The sequence below is a fragment of the Tribolium madens genome, unplaced genomic scaffold (genome assembly GCF_015345945.1).
Source record: "Tribolium madens isolate multiple individuals breed KSU strain unplaced genomic scaffold, Tmad_KSU_1.1 Scaffold_71;HRSCAF=194;Tcas5.2_LG6, whole genome shotgun sequence".
Taxonomy (NCBI): domain Eukaryota; kingdom Metazoa; phylum Arthropoda; class Insecta; order Coleoptera; family Tenebrionidae; genus Tribolium; species Tribolium madens.
Genome location: NW_025401041.1, coordinates 301,628 through 325,565, shown reverse-complemented (window position 1 = coordinate 325,565; position 23,938 = coordinate 301,628). Strand labels below are relative to the sequence as shown.

The window sequence follows — 23,938 nt, the reverse complement described above, 5'->3', positions numbered from 1 at the left end:
TTCTTTGTCGTTTCGATCTTGATTCATAAATTTCGCTTTCATCCGAAAAGTTTTCAGTGTCGGTTGAATCATGATAAATTACTTCAATATTTTCGGGAGTTTCACTTTCTTCATCAAAACTTTATTCATTTTTCTTAGATTTTTTGGATAGATTTTTCTTTACTTTTTTTTCCTTGGCTCTAGCTTTCCTTGGTCTACTAGTTTTTGTTTCTCTTCTTTGGCGAGTGTTTCCTGCTGTTTTCAGTTCAAAACTGCCCCACACGCCTATGTTCAAAAGTGACCCTCGGTGCCAATAGAAGGATTAAATTTTTTTATATAATCGATGATAATTGAAAATTAACTGATGCAAACAATACACAAAGCACCAAAGTCCCAACCAAGTAAGTAGATAACGTTTTTCGGAACAAAATAGATGCATTAGAAACTTACCCGCCAAGCACTAAAAATTCACTTTTAGCACGTTTATAGACATGACCCAACATGCAATAACTGGTGGAGAGCTGATTACAGCGCCCGACAAAACCAACATTCGTACATAGAAGTTTGATAATTGCTAAAAAGCTAGTGCCCTTAAGATAAAATGGGAAGAAGTTAACGTACGTCAACTTGTCTAAAGTACCCCGTGTTCAAAACTGCGCCCCTCACCCCTACATCTTCTCTTGAAACATTTGAACAAACAAAAGTACCGACTTATGAAAGGGTTTAAAAACTTTATTTTCTGTGTAAATTTAACATCATCTTTGTTAGTATACATTACTTGACCAACATAACAACAATGGAGGATGGTTCACTGTCAAAAAATTCAAACTAAAAAACAATGTTCATAAAATGTTTAAGTCTAAAATACGTATTAAACAAATTATTTATTTATACAGTAAATATTAAAAATACAAAATCGAAAAAACCAAAGACACTTTTGTTTAAAATATTTGTTGCTAAAACATGTTTAAACAAAATAAAATAAAAGAGAAATAATTTTTTCATAAATATTTTAATGCTAAAATATTCAAAAACAAAAAGTGAATAACAGGTTCGCAGAAGTGAAAGGAGGTACTTAACACGCCTAATCTCGAACGTCACTTTTGCAGACTCAATTTTTAGGATATTAGCAAAGGCCCCTGTGCAAGAATAATTAGCAAGGGCTGGAAACAGTGCGCACATGGTGAAACACCGACTATTTATTGATATATCTGTCTCGAGTAGTGAGTCGAAGTTTTGTTTATGTGGAAAAAATACGTTTAGCGCTTATAATAGCATTCCTCATAATTTGATTATTAAAAGAAATTAGAGTGATTTGCGGTTACATTTTGTTGGAAAAGTAGCACAAAATCATTAGTCTGAAAACACAAACATTTTATTCTTCTTTATTTTGAAACTAGCTTGCACCCATGACTTCGTCCACGTAGATTTTCGATATAAATTTTTGTGGTTTCTTAAAGAAGAATTGTGAAGTTAGTCTGTTTATCTATTTTTTTCTTGATTCATCAACTCAAAACAACGCGGGAGCATCAGAAACCCGATTTTTAATAGAATGACGAAAGTATGTTATAAACGCTTCACCTCGTCGAATTTTCAAAAAGTATCTTCTTAGTGCATTTCTACACCCTCAAATCTCAAAATTTTAAATTTTATATTTATATTTTTGTTTAAATGTTTGCACCTAATTTCATCCCGTTATAGGTTGGTTTTTATAAGCGCCTGATTAGTGCACTTATTTGCATGCATGCATTGCATGTTTCTATCTTCGTTTAAACATGTACACCTCATTTCACCCCTTTAAAAACTGATTTTTAAAAATCTCGTCTTAGTTCACCTTTACAACCGCCAAAGAACATATCTTCCAAATTTTATGTTTCTATCTTTGTTTAAGTGTTGACAACATATTTCACCCTCTTGTAAATATAATTTAAAAAAATGCTTTCTTAGCGGACCTCTACACCCTCTAAAGAATATGTTTGCCAAATACTATGTTTTTATTTTCGTTAAAATGTTTAGACCCCATTTAACCCTGCTTAGAAATTGATTTTCAAAAAATCTCCTCTTAGCGGTTCTCTACACCCTCTAAGGAATATGTTTCCCAAAGTTTATATTTTTATCTTTCTTTAAATGTTTACACCCCATTTCATCCCCTTATAGATTGATTATAGAAAAATTCTTCCTTAAAGAACCTCTACACACTTTAAAGAACATATTGTACAAATAAAAATCGGTAAGTCTGCCATTTTTTTAAATATCGAATTCCTTTTTTTGGCGTTTTCAATTTTTGAAAAAAAATTAACAAATCTCAAATTTTTAAGGTTACTTTTGTAATAATTCAAATACCTATAACTCAATTTTTCCAAATGAAATACCCCAGTTTTTATTTTACTAAATGGAAGAGAATTTAATTCTGCATCGATTTTTATTAACATTTCCTATAGGAGAAAATCAGCAAAGTAGCTGACCTCTGGTGGCAGGCAAGAAACTATCCAAATGGGGAAAACATATTTTGACAATATCATTTTTCCATTTTTGTCAATTTGACAAGCCAATGTAAATATGAGTACTTACAAACATTTTTGCTTCGTACCTCATTGCAAAAACTATGTGGGAGGGTCTATTTCGATGCATTACTTTCTAAAATGGAGATTTCAACTTTTGTCATTATTATTTTAAACAAAAAAATACTCCTACAAAACGTTAGGTGACAGATTAAATAAAACTTTTAAGTTGTCACAAAATTCCGTCAAAATCCCGCCGCGCCGTCGTCTAAGCTGCGCGCCAAAATTAGGAAAAGAGACATCTGGCACATCAACTGTAAACTATTCAAATGGGGAAAACATTGATGTTTACCATCTATTGGCGGCTGATTTTCTCCTATACTTAAATTTAATAATTTTTAAGTTATGGTGACTTTTTGTTAAGACTGCCGAAAATCTATTACTAGCCACATCCGTTTTCGTATAGTTTGTTATGGAAATCAAAAATGTGAAAATTGTTTCTCAATAAACGTCAACAGTGACTTATTATTTGACAAATAGTGTCAAAATATGGAGAGTCAAAGATACTCAAACTTATATTTAATTTATTTATTTTGTATTTATGGAGAGTGTAACAAAATTATAATAATTAAGTTTGCATAACTTTGATTCTTCATATTTTGGCACTATTTGTCAAATAGTAATTTACTGTTGATGTTTGTTTAGAGACATTTTTGACATTTTTGATTTCCATAGCAAACTAAGTGAAAACGGGGTGGCTAGTAATAAATTTTCTGTAGTCTTAACAAAAAGTCCATAACTTGAAAATGATTAATTATAGGAAATGTTAATACAGATCAATGCACAATTAAATTCTCTTCTATTTAGTAAAATAAAAATTGGTATATTTGAATTATTACACAAGTAACCTTAAAATTTTAGGTTTTGTTATTTTTTTTTCAAAATTTGAAAACACCGGAAGGAAGATCCAAACTTTCTCTTTCAAACGCCAGAAAAAACGAATTCAAAATCTCAAAAATTGGCAGAGTTACCGATTTCTAAAGTGGAAGCTGCAGATCCAAAAATTTTTGAAAAATTCCAAATATTTCAAAAACGGCTAAATTTAAGTATAGGTAAAGCTGATGAAAACTCCCTTATAATAAACCGATTAATCCAAAAACGCAGTAAAAAATATACCTTTCCATTTAAAATAAGAAAGTTAAGACCGACTTCCGGTATAACCGGAAGTGCCGCCATCTTGAAAATATTTTCATTTAGTAGGACTTAATGGTTTATGGCTATGTACCAATTTTCGAATAAATACGATTATTCGATCTCCCAATCCTTCTAATGAGCGGTTTAGACGGAACACCCTGTATATTTCAGTGTAGTTGTTCGAATAGATCACGGTTCTCTTCGATACAAAATGTCAATCGTCTTTTAAAAGACAAAGTTGACTATAGTTAGTCTTGGCGGATTGACTGAAATGCTTCAGAAATTCTATTTTTCATATTTTCAGCCGTCGTTGGTTTGACCTTATGAACTTTTACCTTCACATTTTTTCACAACACAAGAAAATGTCCATCGGTGTTAAATCGGGAGATCGAGGCCGCTAAGCAATAGGGTCTTCTCTTCCTGTCCACCTATTAGGAAAAAAATCATCCAAATTTTGCCGAATAATTCTGTAATAGTGCACCGGAGTGCCTTCTTCTTGTAGCCACAATTCTCTTATTGTGTTTAAATCAACATTGCAACATATTTGGCAGTCTCTTTCTGAATCATTTCCGCTGTTTTTAATTTATTTGATAAAGAATTCTCCACATAGCTTTCTGCGACATTAGACATCTTCCATCCACCGTGACGTTTGATGGCCATAAGATCGCCACTAGCATTAGCCAATGATGTAGCTGAGGAGCGTCACATGCTATGACCAGTTTAGGAACTGGCATCCGGTAATTGCAGAAAAGAAGCCACTGCAGCAGGTATTGTTGACATGATGTTGATACCCACAGATTGGCATCTGTATATCGTAAAAAAAATGCCCTCGCCCTGTGTAGGATATATCTCCTACACATATCCAGAGCGTCAACAGAAAAATCCTCTTCCATTGCTGTAAAACTTCGTGAAACATAGGTTTTTGTGTCAGCATAAAAAAATTAGAGTAGGCGTCGATTAAATTCTACAATTGGAAACACATTGGCTGAAAATCTGGGCTGGAAATTTTCCACACAATCTGAAAGTGAAAATGATCATTCACCGTTTTCGTCTTGTTCAGCAATAAAAATTTTCTGCTCTAAAGTGAACATTATTTTACTCAAAAGGAATAAAACGCAAAACATCCTCAGGAAGACCTGGTGTATCGCAAGAAACTGTTGAAAATGTGAGACAGGGAATCGAAGAAAATCCCAGAACTTCGCTGCGAAGAATATCTCAACAGATTAATGTTCCTTTGAGCACTTGTCACAAGATTGCCGGTTTCATCCTTATAAAATCAGTACTGTTCAGGAACTTTTGCCACCAGACTATCAACATCGTGTTCAGTAATGCAATTGGTTTCAAAATCACTTGAACAACAATGACTTGCTAGACCTTTCTTTTTTCACTGATGAGGCATGGTTCCATTTATCGGGATATGTTAATTCACAGAATTACAGGATATGGAGCTCTGAAAATCCCCACGCCTTTGTTGAAACACCTTTGCATCCACTCAAAATTGGGATATGGTTAGCCATATCCCGGAGACGAATAATTGGACCAATTTGTTTTCATCAAACAGTTACTGTCCAAGTTTATAGAGAACAAATTTTAAATGTGTTTATTAACCAGTTACACGATGATGAATTAAGACAAGGATATTTTCAACAGGACGGTGCTACAGCCCACACTGCACATACATCAATTGAATACCTTCAACAATATTTTGGTGACAGAATTATTAGCAGAGGAACAAATATTCCTTGGCCCGCTCGTTCACCAGATCTAACTCCTCTTGACTTTTCTATTTTTGGTTACATTAAAGACACCGTTTTTAAGCACAGGATCGAAAATTTAGATGAATTAAGATTACAAATCGAAAATTGTTGTACTGATATTGGGGAAGAAATGTTGCAAAACATATTTGAAAATAAAAAAAGACGCGTTAGACTGTGCTTACAGCAAAATGGGGCTCATTTTCAACATTTTCTTTAAGTTTTAATAAATTATTTTTGTAACGTGTTGTTTCAATTTATTTAACATAGATTTGACAACAAAATATGGATTTAATTTTCTACTTTCTTTTAAGTTTTAATATTTTTTAAGGGTAAGGGTAAGGGTTTTAGTGGGCAACGAATAACTCAAAGTGTCGTAAAGACCATAAGAAAATGATTATTTATTTTAATTTTTTTATTTTTGAACTAACCCGTGCGGTTTAATTGGGTGCACTTCCTGTGCAATTGACTTAGACTGGCCCACTCTCACCGAAATTACCACGAGGTGGACCCAATCAAATAGTACGGAGTTTACATTGCGTATTAATAAATTGGAAACACTTTTCATAAGTGAGGTTTCAATTCAGCCAAACGTTAGACATCACTTGATAGTTGACATTTCCACTACTTACTTGAAACAATTTTAGTCTAGTCTTGTGAATTCAGTCTATAATCTGCCATAGTGGACACCCACCAAGATTTGAAACACCTGTGTTTATTGGTTTGTGGATCCCTGTACACGCACTGTAGGTACCCTACCTCTGTCATACAAAAAAATCATTATGAGCACTTGAACACCAGCAGAAAGAAAGCATCTTCACAAATTTATAAGCGAAAAATCATCTTCAAATAATCCAATAGAGGATCTCATAAATTCTTTTTAAAAACGATATGGATCCAATATCGTTTCCAAAATTAATTTATTCTGTATTTTTCACATGAATCCGACCTGAGTCTGGGGATAAACCATCTTCCTGTAGAAGCCACGATATCTAAAAGTACGCAATTCTTTGTCAGATGAAGAGTGCAGTCTGTTCAGTGTCTAATTCCATTTCACCATACTTGATTTTCTATGAAAATTGCTAAAAAGCACAGCAAAATTGAAAAAACGACGAAACTTTTTGACAGACGAGTATTAACATAACTTTACTTTTTTTTTATTTAACCTGTGAATGTGGATACTGCGTTAAAGTTATTGGGAGCTTCAAGTTATGTTACCTACCGATCTAAGAAGACTCTGAAGTGCCGGGACGAGCCCTGAAGCCCGAATTTGGAACAAAGAGATTACATTTAGAAATCATCATGTGACGACGATGTGGAGCAATGGAGCCCTCCAAGAAAGCTTCATGGGACTTTTAGACACTTTTCTCGGACAAACGTTAAATTTCACTTTCACACTCATTTTTGCTCATTTGATCATTTATTCAACCGATAAATTTGACGGATTGAAAGTACTGAATTCAAAATATCAGTGAAGCGGCAAATGGTTGTTAAAAACATGTTGACATAATTTGCAAAGAAAACTTGATGCCCAGACATTTATAAACACCTTGTACAATAAATAACAATTTACCTTTGCAATTTTGGTATAAAATCAACTAAATTTTTTTTGTTTTTGTTTTCTTTTTTCTAGCTTGGTAATTTTTTATAACAAAAGAAAGACCATCATGAATAGTCATGATAAGACTTATTGCTGGCTTTATTAGATTTGTACCTTGACAAGTTGTTTCGCATAATGGCCCCCTTCAAATTGCCGATTCGGATCTTTATATTTGTAAGCCACCCTTCAGCGACAGGGCGTCTTACCTAGACATTTTTGTGCCTCTATGTTTTCTACAAAGAATTCCGGTAAACATTTTTCCTCGAATATTTGAATTGCTCTGATGAAAATCAGCACGGAACGATGCTTTCATTATAATAGTTTTCTTTTTACATATACGTGTCAACACAAAGTAGTGACAATTTTAGATTAGTTTTCCACACAGTGACCAAAACAATTGTCCTTGGGGTTTTGACATGGTGTTACTGATCTTATAATAACAAAATCGAAAATTGGCACACTTTAATTGCATGTGTTCTTTCTTGTTAGGTGATAATGTCATCAAAATTGAAGTGCTTTTGTTATCGAGTCAAGATAATTCTGATGAAATTTTGTAAGTGATAAAAATCTGTATAAATAAAGTATCAGAATTTTAAGAATTCAGTCGAAAATGGACCGAATTTTAGTTATTACATTTGCTCTCATTGCTAGTGTCTTAGGTATTTATTAAATTTATTTTTTAATAATGTGGGCTACAATAGTCTTTTCTTTAAAGGAGCCCCACATCACAATGCGAGAATTTTTGGTGGCGACAATGCAACTCTTGGTCAATTCCCATTCATCGTCGCTCTTAACAATGTGGACCAATTCTGTGATGGTTCTATTATCAATAAAAATTGGGTTGTTACAGCTGCTCATTGCATCTTCTATGTATCAAACAATTCTACCACAGTTTTAGCAGGAACAAACAAACTGCACTCTGGTGGTATTTCCTACAATGTATCTCAAGCTCTCTACCATCCAGAATTTAACTTCACGAGTTTCCAAAACGACATCGGTCTTATTCATATCGTCGGAGAATTTGCATTCACTGACAATATTCAACCAGTCGAATTTATTGAACCAGAAATAAACGCTACTTGTCAAGCTGTTGGATGGGGACAAAGTGACACCTTGACTTTCCCTGAAACTCTACAATTTGTTGAATTGACAGCCTTGGGGTTGGATGATTGTAAAAGAATTGCCGGTGATTATGCTGAAGGCCTTTATTTGGAAAAAGAACAAATTTGTGGTTTGGGACATGACGGACAGGGGGCTTGTTATGGAGATTCAGGTGGACCACTGGTGTGCGATGGCAAACTAGCTGGAATTGTTTCTTATGGTTTGCTGCCTTGCGCTCATAGCATTCCCGATGTGTATACACGACCATCGCAATATGCTGATTGGATCAAAACAGTAATTAAATCCTAAATAAATTATTTAAGGTGCACTTATTAAAGTCTCTAAATATCGTTTATGTTTGATTTGAATTTTGTCCTTTTATCATTAGGAAATTGTCTTGTCTTTGTATTTGTTCAAATAAAACTATTCCACATTGTGCATATCAATTTCCATCTAGAAATTCTGCAGAAGTCTTATAATAGGCTAGCATTTCCAACAACCATAAACTTGTTTTTTTTTTCTAATCTGATTATTTGGAAAATGTGTGGTCTTGTTACTGCAAACCGACAAGCAACCGACAACCTACGTGTTTAATTTTTCCATTGGTTTTTAAATTTTAAAGTATATCTAAAACGTTGATTTCTTTTGAATACCTATTAAATTAATTTGTTTTTAGAATACAAACATAGTTTTAGTGCATAAGCAATCAATCAGCTCAAGAAAACGGATGAAGAAGGTTACGCAATTATTGACAAAATAATTAGTCTAATGTTCAATAATTACTATTTGCCCAGGAATAGTACCAATTGATCAATAAAAATCAATTCCTACTTATTGTTTTTATTAATTAAAATACAGATTTTTATTTATTTGACGTCCCATTTCTACTGGGTAACCGGCGACAACTTCATCCCAAATAGGATCAAGATCCCATGCTTCTTCAACTTCCACGTCTATGGGTGATTGCAGTTTTTCTTCAACTGCAATGGCATTTCTTGTAAAATACTTCACAATCATAATGAACTGAACAAATATTTCCATTGTTGTCGCAAATTATCCATGGTTGGCATTTCCTCAACCTTGTTTGATAGAGAATTCATATTTAATGTGTGGGGATCTACACCCCCCACCCCCCCAAAGTACTTATTTTAGATAAATACCTATATATCTACTTTCTTGATCTTGAAATATTCACTCATCATACTATGTTAAACATAAAATATAATAAAAATTATACTTTAAACAGTGACTGGTTAAATACTTGCCTGACGTTTAAACTTTGTTTTCCCAAAATTTACACACTAATAACAGTAATAACTAAACTAAAAAGAAAAAATGCATAAATTACACTGACCGGCATAATTATCGCATCACTTAAATTTTAAGATTTAAAATGGCTAAATGGTTATTAAGCATTGAAAAATGCTAAAAATTGAAAAATAGTTTTTTAAAACAAAAATTTACAGTATGAGATATTTACTTGTGTGGTTCTTCAAAGATGTTAGACGTATTTCTCAAATCAAGATATTCCTTGAAGTCTCCACGTTGTAACTCAAACTTGTACAAGATGGTTTACAATCGCATTTTGTTGTAATTCCTGACATTTCATTTTGTAATTCTTGAATACTTAATTCTCCTAAAAAAATTGAAATTGAAAAAGAAACCAAAAATTACCAAATAATTTCTAATTTACTGTCAACTTCTTTTGCACAGTCAAGACTATCAAAACCATAAATTTTCGTATTTCCAATTCCAAAAAAAAAAACATTTAAAAATTCTCAATTTTCCAAATACACGTAATTACTTGGCATAAAATAATGGACACATCCACAGTGATTTAAGGTAAAATTTGTCCAAGACTCAAATTGACAATTTTGTTGTGTATAGATCTTAAAATATTTCAACTGACGAAAATTTCCCATGTAACAATTCCTTTTTTCCGGTTTGTATTTTCGAACAGAGTCAGCAGTTTGAATTAATTGTGGTTCAATCGATGCTGTTACAATTTCATCAAGAGGTATTTGAAAACAAAATTTGCTGGATCGAATAATTTCAGTAGGATTATTTTTGAGACACGCTGTATAGTTGAAAATATTTTCAGGCGATGGACTAGATTAGTATCATTGATTATGTATCAATGTCCCATTTTTTTTTTTAATTTTACCATTTAAAGGTCGCAAATAGACTTTTTCAACTAGCTGGAACACGTTGTATATTGGAGCTTAAAGTCTTAAGTTTTTTGAAATTTAACAACCTCAAATTTTAACTCAAAGCAAAAGTTGCGGGCAAATGCTAGTTGCTTACATATGAGTTCGGAAAATCTCATTTTTGCCTAATAAATAAATAAATTAATTAATTAATAAAATAACAAGTTCTGTGATAATAAGAAGAACAAGTTTCATATTCCACCTTGTTCAAAATGTTCAAGATATATTTTGCTGTATCCATACTTTTTAGCGAGCCTGTATGTTTGTTATATTGCGTGGAATGAAAGGACGAATTAGATCTAGATACTGTTTCGACAACGGCCGTTGTCTTCTTCAGGCAATATTAATTTGGGTGGGTTTGATGTTATCATGATGGGGCAAATTGGGTCCTGCCACATTAGTTTACATCGAAAATAATAACATCGAATCCACAATTACAATAAAATTTTATATTACAATAAGAATTTTAAATTGTCTGTACGACACGAATAAACATTATAACAGCGAGGTTAACAAAATGGTCCCACATGAATTTTCGTCACTTTCAATTACATATTTCTATTTGAACAAGTTTACCAATTTTCTTTATTTTCGATAACTTATCGTTTGACTTTCTTGTAAAACAAAGGTAACTCAATAAAAGCTCTTCAAATGAAACTAAGGTACACTACACTGTTAGTTTATTTCATTGTTGTTTTCTATAGTGAGTTGTGGCATAGTATTAATATTTTGTTAAGGGCTGTACTTCTGGTCTTAATTTTATTACATTTGTAACAGTACCTACTATTGGTATCGCTACATGTCATATTATACAGGGTGATTCACAAGGAATAATGAGCCCGACCAAATTCTCAATGCAACCAATATTACATTTGTCGCAAAGAAACTTGCAAAAATGTAATGGTACCCATTATTTTTGTTTTATTAACTTTCATTTTACTTATCAACTGTTACCCATAAGAATGTAATGAAACTTGAAATAAACTTACAATTACTCCCTAAATTTACACAATTGTGCCATGAAAATATATACTTTGTTGTTTTGTGATTCCTACTATTGTCAGTATCGAGTGGTTTCATCAGGTTAAAATAATTGCAACAAAATTTAGTAAAAGATAACATTGTCTATAAATAATTGAATAAAATTTAATAATTAATGTTTTGCATCGCCTTTACATTATTTGCACCACCCTGGAAAATAAGTAAAGTGTCTTGGGAAGTAAATTGTAGCAACCTCTAATGCTCTAGGGCATAATCAACTTTAAATTAAAAAAAAATACTGTAGATCAATTAGCCCAAAATTGTTTCCAAATTCACAATGTTTTATTTATATTAAAAAAGAGAAAAAACTGTTTTTGTTTTCTTTTTTCTAGTTTGGTAATTTTTTGAATTGCTTTCGTTATAATAGAAATTTTATTTTTACATAGGTATATGTGAATTTTTTGTCAAGGTCCGATTGGTCCGCAAATACTCCCTAAAGTAGTGACAATTTTAGACTAGTGTTCTACACAGTGACCACAACGATTGTTCTTAAGGTTTTGGTGTTACTGATCTTATAATAACAAAACCGGAAATTGGCAAACTTTAATTACAACTGTTTTTTTTTTTGTTAGGTGATAATGTCATCAAAATTGAAGTGCTTTTATTTTATTATCGAGTCAAGATAATTCTGATGAAACTTTGTAAATGATAAAAATCTGTATAAATAAAATAACAGAATTTTAAGAATTCAGTCGAAAATGGACCGAATTTTAGTTATTACATTTGCTCTCATTGCTAGTGTCTTAGGTATTTATTAATTTTTTTTTTATAATTTGGGCTACAATAGTCTTTTCTTTACAGGAGCCCCGCACCACAATGTGAAGATTTATGGTGGCGACAATGCAACTCTTGGACAATTCCCATTCATCGTCGCTCTTAAGAATGTGGACCAATTCTGTGATGGTTCTATTATCAATAAAAATTGGGTCGTTACAGCTGCTCATTGCATCTTTGATGTATCAAACAATTCTACTACAGTTTTAGCAGGAACAAACAAACTGCACTCTGGTGGTATTTCCTACAATGTGTCTCAAGCTCTCTACCATCCAGAATTTAACCACACAAATATTCAAAACGACATCGGTCTTATTCAAATCGTTGGTGAATTTGCATTCTCTGACAATATTCAGCCAGTCGAATTTATTGAACCAGAAATAAACGCTACTTGTCAAGCTGTTGGATGGGGAGAAACTAAAACTGTGGCTTTCCCTGAAACTCTACAGTTTGTTGAATTGACAGCCTTGGAGTTAGATGATTGTAAAAGAATTGCTGGTGATTATGCTAAAGGCCTTTATTTGGAAAAAGAACAAATTTGTGGTTTGGGACATGACGGACAGGGGGCTTGTTATGGAGATTCAGGTGGACCACTGGTTTGCGATGGCAAACTGGCTGGAATTGTTTCTTATGCTTTGCTGCCTTGCGCACATAGCATTCCCGATGTGTATACACGACCATCGCAATATGCTGATTGGATCAAAACAGTAATTAAATCCTAAATAAATTATTTAAGGTGCACTTATTAAAGTCTCTAAATATCGTTTATGTTTGATTTGAATTTTGTCTTTTTATCATTACTAAATGGTCTTGACTTTGTGTTTGTTCAAATAAAAATCTTCCACATTGTGCATATCAATTTCAATCTAGAAATTCTGCAGAAGTCTTATAATAGGCTAGCATTTCCAACAATCATAAACTAAAAATTTTCTTCTAATCTGCTTATTTGTAAAATGTGTAGTCTTGTTATTGCAAACCGACAAGCATCGAGAGGAATTGCAATATTGTTTACCAAAAACTGATCTTGAAGTCGAAATCATGAACAAACAATTAAAAAAAAATTGTATGGTTTTTAGGAAACCACGATACAAGTGAAACTTTTTTTCGGTTCGTAGGCATTTAACTGAAAATTTTCGGAAAATTATTTTATTTAGGGTATTAAAATTGCGTTTTTAATCTTATCTTACGATGTAATTGAAAAATAGGAATGATAATGGGAAATCAATAGTAGACAAGACAAGAACCATAAATTTCAATTTTAATCTGCATATTAGACGCATGTTAAAAACTGAGAACATTTTTTTAAATCATTGAATCACTTTGAACTTCAATTATTCTATCAATAACTTCATCTTCGCCTTAAGTCTCACGGTCTATAAATGTAACTAATATTTTATGGTAATTAAAATAAGTAAACAATGACTTGCATTCTATTTTTTCAATGTAGTATCTAGTAAAAACCGCATCGATCGTAGTACCATATCTCGTGGTTGGTATATTTCTATCACTTTTCATTTCAACACTAGCTGTATCGTTGTCCATGACAATCAAGTGAACAACAACATTTACATCAATACACTGATCAAAACACACAAATAACGCTGAGCACTTGCACGAATGAGTAAGAATATAAATGCTACACGGTCAGCTGATGCGAGCCATGGGCGCCGCCATATTGGCCTTGGTTACTCGCCCGCCTTTCACTTTACTCTGCGGCCGGCTGTAATGCGACATGCGATAGATGGACGAAAATTTTTGAGGCGATGGAATAAAAGTTTCACTTTAATAAAGCATTATAAACAAAACTTTTTCTGCAAATTTTGTCGCACTAACTACTACTAACTAACTAACTAATTTTTTTGATATGCCTAATACCTATGTTATCATGTTTCTAAAAAATCTAAAAATTGAGGTCAGGTCAGTTTTCAAGTCAGACGTTATTAAAATAATAATTCTAACAAACATTGCTAGTCATGTTTCTTATGTTGTAAATAGATGTCAACCATTTCCAGAGCCAGATACAGGGTGTGTCAATTAAAATTAAACTTATGTTTGTTACAATTGTTGGATCCAAAAACTTGAAATGTTTATGATTCAAAGTACAGGCTGATTCACGAGGAATAATAAGCCTGACCAAATTTTCGATCAACATTACAGTTATTTTGCGACAAGTAGAGTAATGGTGGTTGCATCGAGAATTTGGTCAGGCTCATTATTCCTCGTTAATCTCCTTGTATATTAAATGCAAATTAATTGATATTAATTAGAATTAGGCACCCCTGACCATCTGCCATACAATTTCAAGTTATAATAAATCCTAAGTGTTAAAAAATAAATTATTTCAATTATGGAAATTAAGGAAAATCCAATAAACAATCCGAAAAGTCCTCCAATATTCGCTATAAAATCCGACACTCCATGAATTGCCAGAAATTGGTCCATTTTGCCTAAAAATAATTTTTCAAAAAAGAAATTTACAGCATGAGATATTTACTTGTTTGGTTCTTCAAAGATGTCAGATGTATTTCTCAAATCAAGATACTCCTTCATATAGAAGCGACTATTTGAAGTCTCCACGTTGTAACTCAAACGTGTATAAGATGGTTTACAATCGCATTTTGTTGTAATCCCTGACATTTCATTTTGTATTTCTTGAATATTTAATTCTCCTAAAAAAATTAAATTGAACAAGAAACCAAGAATTATTAAATAATTTCTAATTTACTGTCAACTTGTTTTGCACAGTCAAGACTATCAAAGCCACAAATCTTCGTATTTCCAATTCCTAAAAAAAAGCATTTAAAAATTCCAGATTTTTCCAAATAAACGTGATTACTTGGCATAAAATAATGGACACATCCACAGTGATTTAAGGTAAAATTTGTCCAACACTCAAATTGACAATTTTGTTGTGTATAGATCTTAAAATATTTCCCATGTCATTTCCCATGTAACAATTCCTTTTTTTTCGGTTTGTATTTTTGAATAGTCAGAAGTTTGAATTAATTATGGTTCAATCGATGCTGTTACAATTTCATCAAGAGGTATTTGAAAACAAAATTTGCTGGGTTGAGGAATTTCATTACGATTATTTTTGAGACACGCTGTATAGTCGAAAATAATTTTAGGCGATGGACTAGATTAGTATGTATCAATGTCCCATATTTTTTTGTACACCATCGAACAGCACGACACCACGATCAAGATTGAATTGAATTTTGATTGAGTCTTGGGTCGTATATGTATGGAAGGCCCCCTTGCCCTTTTGAGCCGAGGTTGCCCTTTTTGCCCCCTTTTTCTAATAATTGTGATTACTTGGAATACTATGATAACTTTTAGGGTTAGTAATTAAATGAATTTTTCCCTTATCTTGGTCGTATTCTGCTTCACTTTTGACCTTTACATCCTGGATGCGCTCGTTATCATTGGGTTCTCAAGAATTTTGTTCTAATTTTGGTATTTGACATGTCCCAGACAGTTTATGAATTTTGGTGATTCTTTGATCCTAGATAGTGTGGGATAGTTTGTTTATCAATTTGCTCCAGACTATTTATTGGGGTGACCACTTAGTTGGGGTGGCTGACTTGTAACCTTTGGGCGGATAAACCGCTGAGATGCTATTTTCGTTTCTGGGAAAATTTCCTTATCGACTGAATTTTTATTGGGGTTGTCTCGTGACCTTTGTAGGAGGATATGAGTTTTAATTGTTATTTAAATTAAATTGTCGTCTTCTCTTGTTTATGTGATTGTTCCTTTCCTTTTACTTTTTCAATAAAATTAGGTGGACCAATTTGGCCCACTACACTACGACTGATTGAGATGCGACTTCCGGGTAAGTCAAGCAGCGAAATTGCTTTTGTAGCCAAAAGTAGCAAAAAGGCTCAAAATAGTCAAGTGACAAAAAATAACAAAATGTTTTAAGTGTCATGAGACGAGACATTTTGCAAAAAACTGTCCGAAGAAAATAACGTCGTGTCCGAAAAAGTTTTCTAATAGTAGCGGTAGTACACACGTGGAAGGTGACGCGTTCCTAGGCGAGTGCGAAAACGCAAAAAACACTGATATGTGGTTAGCAGACTCAGGGGAATCTACTCACATGACAAGTAATAAAGACATTTTCATCGAATATAAACCTTTTGTTACGCCTAAGTTAGCGACAGTAACAAAATAAAGGCATTTGGAAGTGGCATCATGAACCTGGAAATGCTGATTTGGAAGAAGTGTCTTCCAAACCACTTGGCTGATGTGTGGTTTGTGCCAGGAATCAACAAAACTCTGTTTTCAACTTTGCAAACAATCAGCAGAGGCTACAAATTCGAAACCAACAACAAGGGCTGCTACGTAAAAAGAAATGGAACTGTGCGCTTAACAGGAAGAAAATTGACAAGCGGACTTTACGCATTAAATATGCGTGTATGCACTCCAAAAATCGCAACTGAGATACATGTAGCATCGACAGTTGACACGGTGCGGTTATGGCATGAAAGACTATGTCATCAAAACAAAAAGCATGTAATAAGGTTTCTAAAAAGAAAGGGAATCGAGTTAGAAACGGACGTGTGTGGTCCCATGCAAGAAGAGTCAATTGGTGGAGCGAAATATTTTGTGTTTTAAAGAGGATTTTTCAAAATAACGGCGAGTGTTCTTCATAAAAGCAAAAAGTGAAGTGGCGAATTGTTTAAAAACATTTCTAAATGAGGCGACTACAGCTGGACACAGAATAGAACAGTTTTTAAGTGACGGCGGAAAAGAATTCGACAATGCAGAAGTTAAAGAAATTTTTCAAACAAAAGGAATTACTTTTCAAAAAACAATGCCCTATACACCAGAGCAAAATGGAGCTGCCGAGAGCGAAAATAGAACCTTGACTGAGTATGCACGATCTATGATTCATTCAAAGAACTTGCCAATAAAATTATGGGCTGAAGCTGTAAACAATGCTATGTAGGTGTTGAATCGAACTGGACCAACTCCTGTAGAAGACAAGAGTCTAGTTGAACAAAAACAGTGAAAACAATTTAAAGCACTTGTGTGTTTTTGTAACGAAGTGTTATGTTCATGTACCAAAGCAACAAGCAGAAAGTGGAATAAGAAAAGTGTTGAAGCGCAGTTAGTGGTATATTGTGGTGAAAAAAAAAGATTTTCTTGTATGGACTCTGAGGGATAATAAAGTAATTATGAGTCGTGATGTTGTGTTCGAAAATGAAATGCTGATTCCATCTGTCACATAATTAGTGATCAAAACATCAGAGCCAACGGAACAAGAAATACCGAAAACGAAAACAGAAGAAGTCCAGGTAGAAAGCAAAACAGGTGATTAAACGGTCATCAGCAGTGTAAAACGGACAAGAAAACTACCTACCTATTTAGGAGATTACGCCATGATGGCGATAGCTGAATGCGAAACACCAAATTCCTTTTATTCAGCAATGCAATCCCCTGAAGCTGAACAATGGAAACGTGCAATGGATGATGAAACGTCATCACTTGCTGAAAATGACACTTGGGAACTTCTAGATCCACAACCAAATAAATAAGTGATTGGGTGCAAATGGGTCTTACAAATAAAAACAAAAGCAGATGGCAGTGTCGACAAGTACAAAGCTCGATTGGTGGCAAAGGGATATCTACAAGAAGCGGGAAACCTTTAGTCCAGTTGCTGGGTTTGATACTATTCGATGCATTTTAAGTGTAGCTGCGATAGAAAACTTGAAATTGAAACAATTTGACGTCAAGACTGCTTTTCTCTATGGTCTACTTCATGAGGAAGTGGTGATGAGTCTACCTGAAAAAGGGTTCGACGACGGAACTGACCGGGTGTGTCGACTAAAATGAAGTCTTTATGGCCTCAAACAGACGCCAAGGTGTTGGAATGCAAGACTGATCAAATTTATGAAGAAAAATTGTTTCAAGTGCAGTGCCGCTGATCCCTGTCTACTTGTTCGTCTTAGAGACAATAACAAACTAATAGTGGCGATTTATGTAGATGATGGACTGTTAGCAGCGAGTGATGAGTATGAATTGTCGTCTTTTATCGACGAACTTAAACGAGAATTTAAAATAACTACGGGACCTTTAAGTACTTTTCTCTGAATCCGGGTGATAAAAACTGAGAAAAACTCAGTGTTCATCGGACAAGATGGTTATATCGCAAAAATTTTGAAAACGATTTGCGATGGAAAATTGCAATCCAGTTACTACCCCCTGCGAACGGAATACATGGGACGGAAACAGTCTAATCCTTGACAAAAAAAATTACTTTTCGAGAAGCTGTAGGTAGTCTAATATACATATATGCCGGATATTGCTTATTCAGTTAGTCTGGTTTCGGAGCATCTAGAGAATCCCACGCAATAACCCAGAAGCAAAGAAGTGTGGTTTTGTCTACAACAGAGGCAGAATATGTAGCTGCAAGTGAGGGAGCAAAGGAGGTAATTTGGTTAAAACGTCTCCTGAAGGAAATAACCAAAGCAGTCGCCATCCCAACTTTACTGGTGGACAGTGCCAGTGCTATAAGGCTCTCCAAGAATTACGAATTTCACAAACGGTCGAAGCACATTGTCATAAGGTTTCACTTTGTGAGGGAGAAAGTTCTTGAAGAAACTTTAAACGTGGAACACATTGCAGGGGTGGACCAAATCGCGGATATCATGACCAAACCGCTTTTCAGACCGCGTTTTGTCTACCTTCGAAGTAAATTAGGGTTACGTGACTTAAATGCGTAATAAAGTAGAAAATTGAGTTTGAGGGGAGGTGTTGAAACTATGATTTTTCATCCTCTATTTTCTACATTTATTTTACATAGTAGATACGTCGTTAGTTACGTCAAGTTGTTAGTTGTTAGTTGTTAATTTAATGAATACAGAAGTTTAAAGCACCTATTTTTTCTTTGCCCTTTTTCTTAACCGTACACAGACCTCAACATTAACAATCTTATGACATGTACTGCGAGGTACCCCAGTTTGAAGAGACAGTCTGGTAAGGGATGTTCTCGGATTTTCTTCCAAATGATCTCGGATGTTTTCAACAACTTCCTCATTCACCTTGGAACGACCTGATGATTTCTCCTTTTTAATACTACAGGTAGTAATAAAACGATTAACAATTCGATGTATGTGAGCTGCGAGGGACTTTTCCAAAACATTTTGGTCTGGATACTTGTCTAAAAATTCTTCTTTGCAAGCTTAAACACTGTATGTCCATTCTCCATATCTTTTAACACCGTTACGATAATAAGACATTCTAATGAACTGGTTTTGTTCAGATGTGAAGACCATTTTAGCAATTACATCTAAAATTTTGCGAGCTTATAAATGTATGATTTGCAGATAAAGTTAATACCTTTGTAACACCAACGCAAATTATCTAGCTTTAAAAAAAAAAGCTTTTTTAAGACCTAGAACGCGAGAAACAACAAAACAGGGCTTTGAAAGAACTTAAAATGATTTTGTGCTGAGCTTGTGAAAGTTTGACAGTTTTGAAAGTTTGGGGTTTATTTAGTATTTGATGAATTTGGACGAGTCGGCAAATTCAAATTCCAGTGCCTCCTGAGATCCTACATTTTTTTATAAACAATCTGTATTTAGCAGTATCCATACTTTTTAGCGATCCTGTATATTTGTTGTATTAGGTGGAACGAAAAGACGAATTAGATCTAGATACTGTTTCGACAACGGCCGTTGTCTTCTTCAGGCAATATTAATTTGGGTGGGTTTGATGTTATCATGATGGGGCAAATTGGGTCCTGCCACATTAGTTTACATCGAAAATAATAACATCGAATCAACAATTACAAGAAAATTTCATATTACAATAAGAATTTTAAATTGTCTGTACAACACGAATAAACATTACAACAGCGAGGTTAACAAAATGTTCCCACATGAATTTTCGTCACTTTCTATTATTTCTATTTGAACAAGTTTACCAATTTTCTTTTTTTTTTTCGGTAACTTATGGTTTGACTTTCTTGTAAAACAGAGGTAACTCAATAAAAGCTCTTCAAATGAAACTAACGTACACTACACTGTTAGTTTATTTAATTGTTGTTTTCTATAGTGAGTTGTGGCATAGTATTAATATTTTGTTAAGGGTTTCTGTCACCAGTCATGGTTGTACTGCTGGTCTTAATTTTATTACATTTGTAACAGTACCTACTATTGGTACTGCTACGTGTCATATTATATTTCTACCCATAAAGTTTTTGTTTTATTAACTTTCCTTTTACCTATCAACAGTTACAGTTGGAGACAAATTACTTTGGTCGTCAATATCACTTGAGTGACATTAAATTGTAAAGCATGCTTTAGGACTGTTAACCTTATTCTTAGCCACTGTCAATCATAGTTGACAAGTTGTATGTTGTACATATTTTGATAGGAAAATACAACAGCTGTCATTAATTTGAAATTGTCATTCATTTCAACGCTAAAGCTTGAATTACATTAAAGTGTCAGAAAAGTGACGACCAAAGTATTTTGTCTCCAACTGTACACATAATAATGTGATGAAACTTGAAATAAACTTACAATTACTCCCTAAATTTACACAATTGTGCCATGAAGATATATTCTCTGTTGTTTTGTGATAGCTACTATTGTCACCATCGAGTGGAGTGATTTTATCTGTAGTAATATCATAAGTGGTAAAATTTTGTCGGCAAAATGTTCAGATTGTACGAGAGTTTGTTGCATAGCTGTTTATCAAGTGACATTATTAGAAAATCCTCGAGTTGCAGACGAGAGGTTTTTGAACAATGTCACGAGCTAAATTGGCAACAAAACTCGAGTAAATCAATCGAAAAATTTTGCCATACCAAATTTTACCACGTATGGTATTCGGAGGACTACTTCATGAACAATCAAATTAAATGAAATAACTGTCAAAATATTGAAAACGACAGAAGTTGTTTAGACTGTTACCATGGAGGTAAAATTTTATCACTTGAAAACTGGCTTGGTTTCGATTTTGTTCGTAAATATCCTTCACTCATTGGCTCTAAATATGAGGTGAAGGCGATAACATTTTGCATTCATCATTTTTACTCATTGTTGAATGACGAGATGCTATTGTCCGAAATGTAAATAAATGAAATAGTCAGGTTAAAATAATTGCGACAAAATTTAGTAAATGATAACATTGTCTATAAATAATTGAATAAAATTTAATAATTAATGTTTTGCATCGCCTTTACACTATTTACACCACCCTGCAAAATAAGTAAAGTGTCTTGAGAAGTAAATTATAGCAACCTTTAATGCTCTAAGGCATAATAAACTTCAAATTCAAAAAAAAAAAACTGTAGATCAATTAACCCAAAATTGTTTCCAAATTCACAAATGTTTTATTAATGTCAAAAAAAAGAGAAAAAAACGTTTTTGTTTTCTTTTTTCAAGTTTGGTAATTTTTTGAATTGCTTTCGTTATAATAAAAATTTTCGTTTTACATATACCTACGTGTCAATTTTGTTCAAGGTCCGATTGGTCCGCAAATACTCACTAAAGTAGTGACAATTTTAGACTAGTCTTCCACACAGTGACCACAACACGTGTTCTTTCATGTTAGGTGATAATGTCATCAAAATTGAAGTGCTTTTATTATCGAATCAAGATAATTCTGATGAAATTTTGTAAGTGATAAAAATCTGTATAAATAAAGTAACAGAATTTTAAAAATTCAGTCGAAAATGGACCGAATTTTAGTTATTACATTTGCTCTCATTGCTAGTGTCTTAGGTATTTATTAAATTTATTTTTTTTATAATGTGGGCTACAATAGTCTTTTTTAAAGGAGCCCCACATCACAATGTGAGAATTTATGGTGGCGACAATGCAACTCTTGGTCAATTCCCATTCATCGTCGCTCTTAATGACAATCTGAACCAATTCTGCGATGGTTCCATTGTCAATAAAAATTGGGTTGTTACAGCTGCTCATTGCATCTTTGATGTATCAAACAATTCTACCACAGTTTTAGCCGGAACAAACAAACTGCACTCTGGTGGTATTTCCTACAATGTGTCTCAAGCTCTTTACCATCCAGAGTTTAACCACACAAATATTCAAAACGACATCGGTCTTATTCAAATCGTCGGTGAATTTGCATTCTCTGACAATATTCAGCCAGTCGAATTTATTGAGCCAGAAATAAACGCCACTTGTCAAGCTGTTGGATGGGGAGAAACTGAAACTGGGGCTTTCCCTGAAACTCTACAATTTGTTGAATTGATAGCTTTGGGATTGGATGATTGTAAAAGAATTGCTGGTGATTATGCTGAAGGCCTTTATTTGGGAAAAGAACAAATTTGTGGTTTGGGACATGAGGGACAAGGGGCTTGTTTTGGGGATTCGGGCGGACCACTGATTTGCGATGGCAAACTAGCTGGAATTGTTTCTTATGGTTTGCTGCCTTGCGCTCGTAGCATTCCCGATGTGTATACACGAGCATCGCAATATGCTGATTGGATCAACACAGTAATTCAATCCTAAATAAATGATTTAAAGACTTATTAAAGTCTCTAAATGTCGTTTATGTTTGGTTTGAATTGTGTCTTTTTATCATTACTAAATGGTCTTGACTTTGTATTTGTTCAAATAAAAATCTTCCACATTGTGCATATCAATTTCCATATAGAAATTCTGCAAAAGTCTTATAACACAGGGCGACAAAAAGAAAATCATGTCGTGACAACTTAACAAATTATATATCATTTTATTCATCTCAGGCAGTCAAATCAAATGCACTAAAAAAAATTTCAAAAAGTCATACACACTTTGAAGTAAATAATTTTTTTTCTAATTTAAATGAATTTAAAATACTTTAACTTCAAAAAATTGTATCAAGTAAAGAAACAGTTTTTGTTTATTCTAATTAGAACAAAGAAAGTGCAATTGACCATTTTTAAGCAAAAGAAGAGTCTTAAAACAAATACTTTTATAAAAATGCAATTTTAAGGAAGATTATCATGCGTTTTTCCTATACAGGGTCAGTCACAGGAGAGTTACTTTGAAAATTAATTAGTTTGCAACCAAAAATAACTTTAGCGTATGTAACTGGATATAATATTTTATTTAAATTAATTTAGTAATCAATGTGAGCTATATGAAAATGAGTGAAGTCGTCAAAATGACAAGTAATTGTCTACTGCTTTAAGGACTCTAATTTAATTTTCTGGGGGTCAGTAGTAATCCTCTGACGGAGTTTTTCATTGGGGGCCAATCTTGTCGTAACTTGGCTTCCAGTTTTCTAAATGTTTCATAAACCAGATGCATTCGATTTGGATACCTCTCCAAGTACAGAGCTGCTGCCGCAGGAGCATTTTTCTTGCATGCTCCATGGATTAAGATCATGTCCACTCTTTCGTTATTTGTGTAATAATACATTGTATTAACGAAAATTGACTATTACTGTTTAAATGTCAAAATGAAAAAATGCAAAGTATTTGGATTCAATTTTATAATTTTTAAAAATGAGGAACCTAGACGCCTATGTGAATTGTATAATGGGTTGCTGCCCAAATTATTTCAGAAGTAACTCTCCTGTGACTGATCTTGTATGGCGCAATGCTTGATTGGCAAACCTTAACTTCAAAAAATCATATCTTGAAGACTATTCGGTATATTCTTTTAAAAATCACGATTACAACTAATAAATAGAGAAGAATTTTAAACTCATTTAAATTAGAAAAAAAATTATTAACTTCAGTGTTTGGACTTTTTGAATTTTTTTTAGTGCATTTGATTTGTCTCACTGAGGAGAACAAAATGATATACATACATATAATTATAA

At 33.4% G+C, this 23,938-nt stretch overlaps 2 protein-coding genes across 2 annotated transcripts; one reads left to right on the top strand and one right to left on the bottom strand.

Moving 5' to 3' along the window:
* The first annotated feature begins 7,595 nt into the window (after positions 1-7,595).
* On the top strand, positions 7,596-22,764 carry LOC123009095 (transmembrane protease serine 9-like). Its single transcript, XM_044405221.1, has 8 exons — positions 7,596-7,687; positions 7,744-8,428; positions 12,054-12,124; positions 12,179-12,861; positions 18,610-18,844; positions 21,716-21,779; positions 21,815-21,885; positions 21,941-22,764. Exons 1-8 carry the CDS (start codon positions 7,639-7,641, stop codon positions 22,636-22,638), a joined length of 2,556 nt encoding a protein of 851 aa, XP_044261156.1. The 5' UTR covers positions 7,596-7,638; the 3' UTR covers positions 22,639-22,764.
* On the bottom strand, positions 14,392-15,228 carry LOC123008973. The gene is made up of 4 exons (XM_044405056.1): positions 14,988-15,228; positions 14,877-14,936; positions 14,646-14,820; positions 14,392-14,598 (listed from the first exon to the last, which is right to left on the bottom strand). The coding sequence occupies exons 1-4, from the start codon at positions 14,992-14,994 to the stop codon at positions 14,493-14,495; spliced, it is 348 nt and encodes a 115-aa protein (XP_044260991.1). The 5' UTR covers positions 14,995-15,228; the 3' UTR covers positions 14,392-14,492.
* Positions 22,765-23,938: the final 1,174 nt, after the last annotated feature.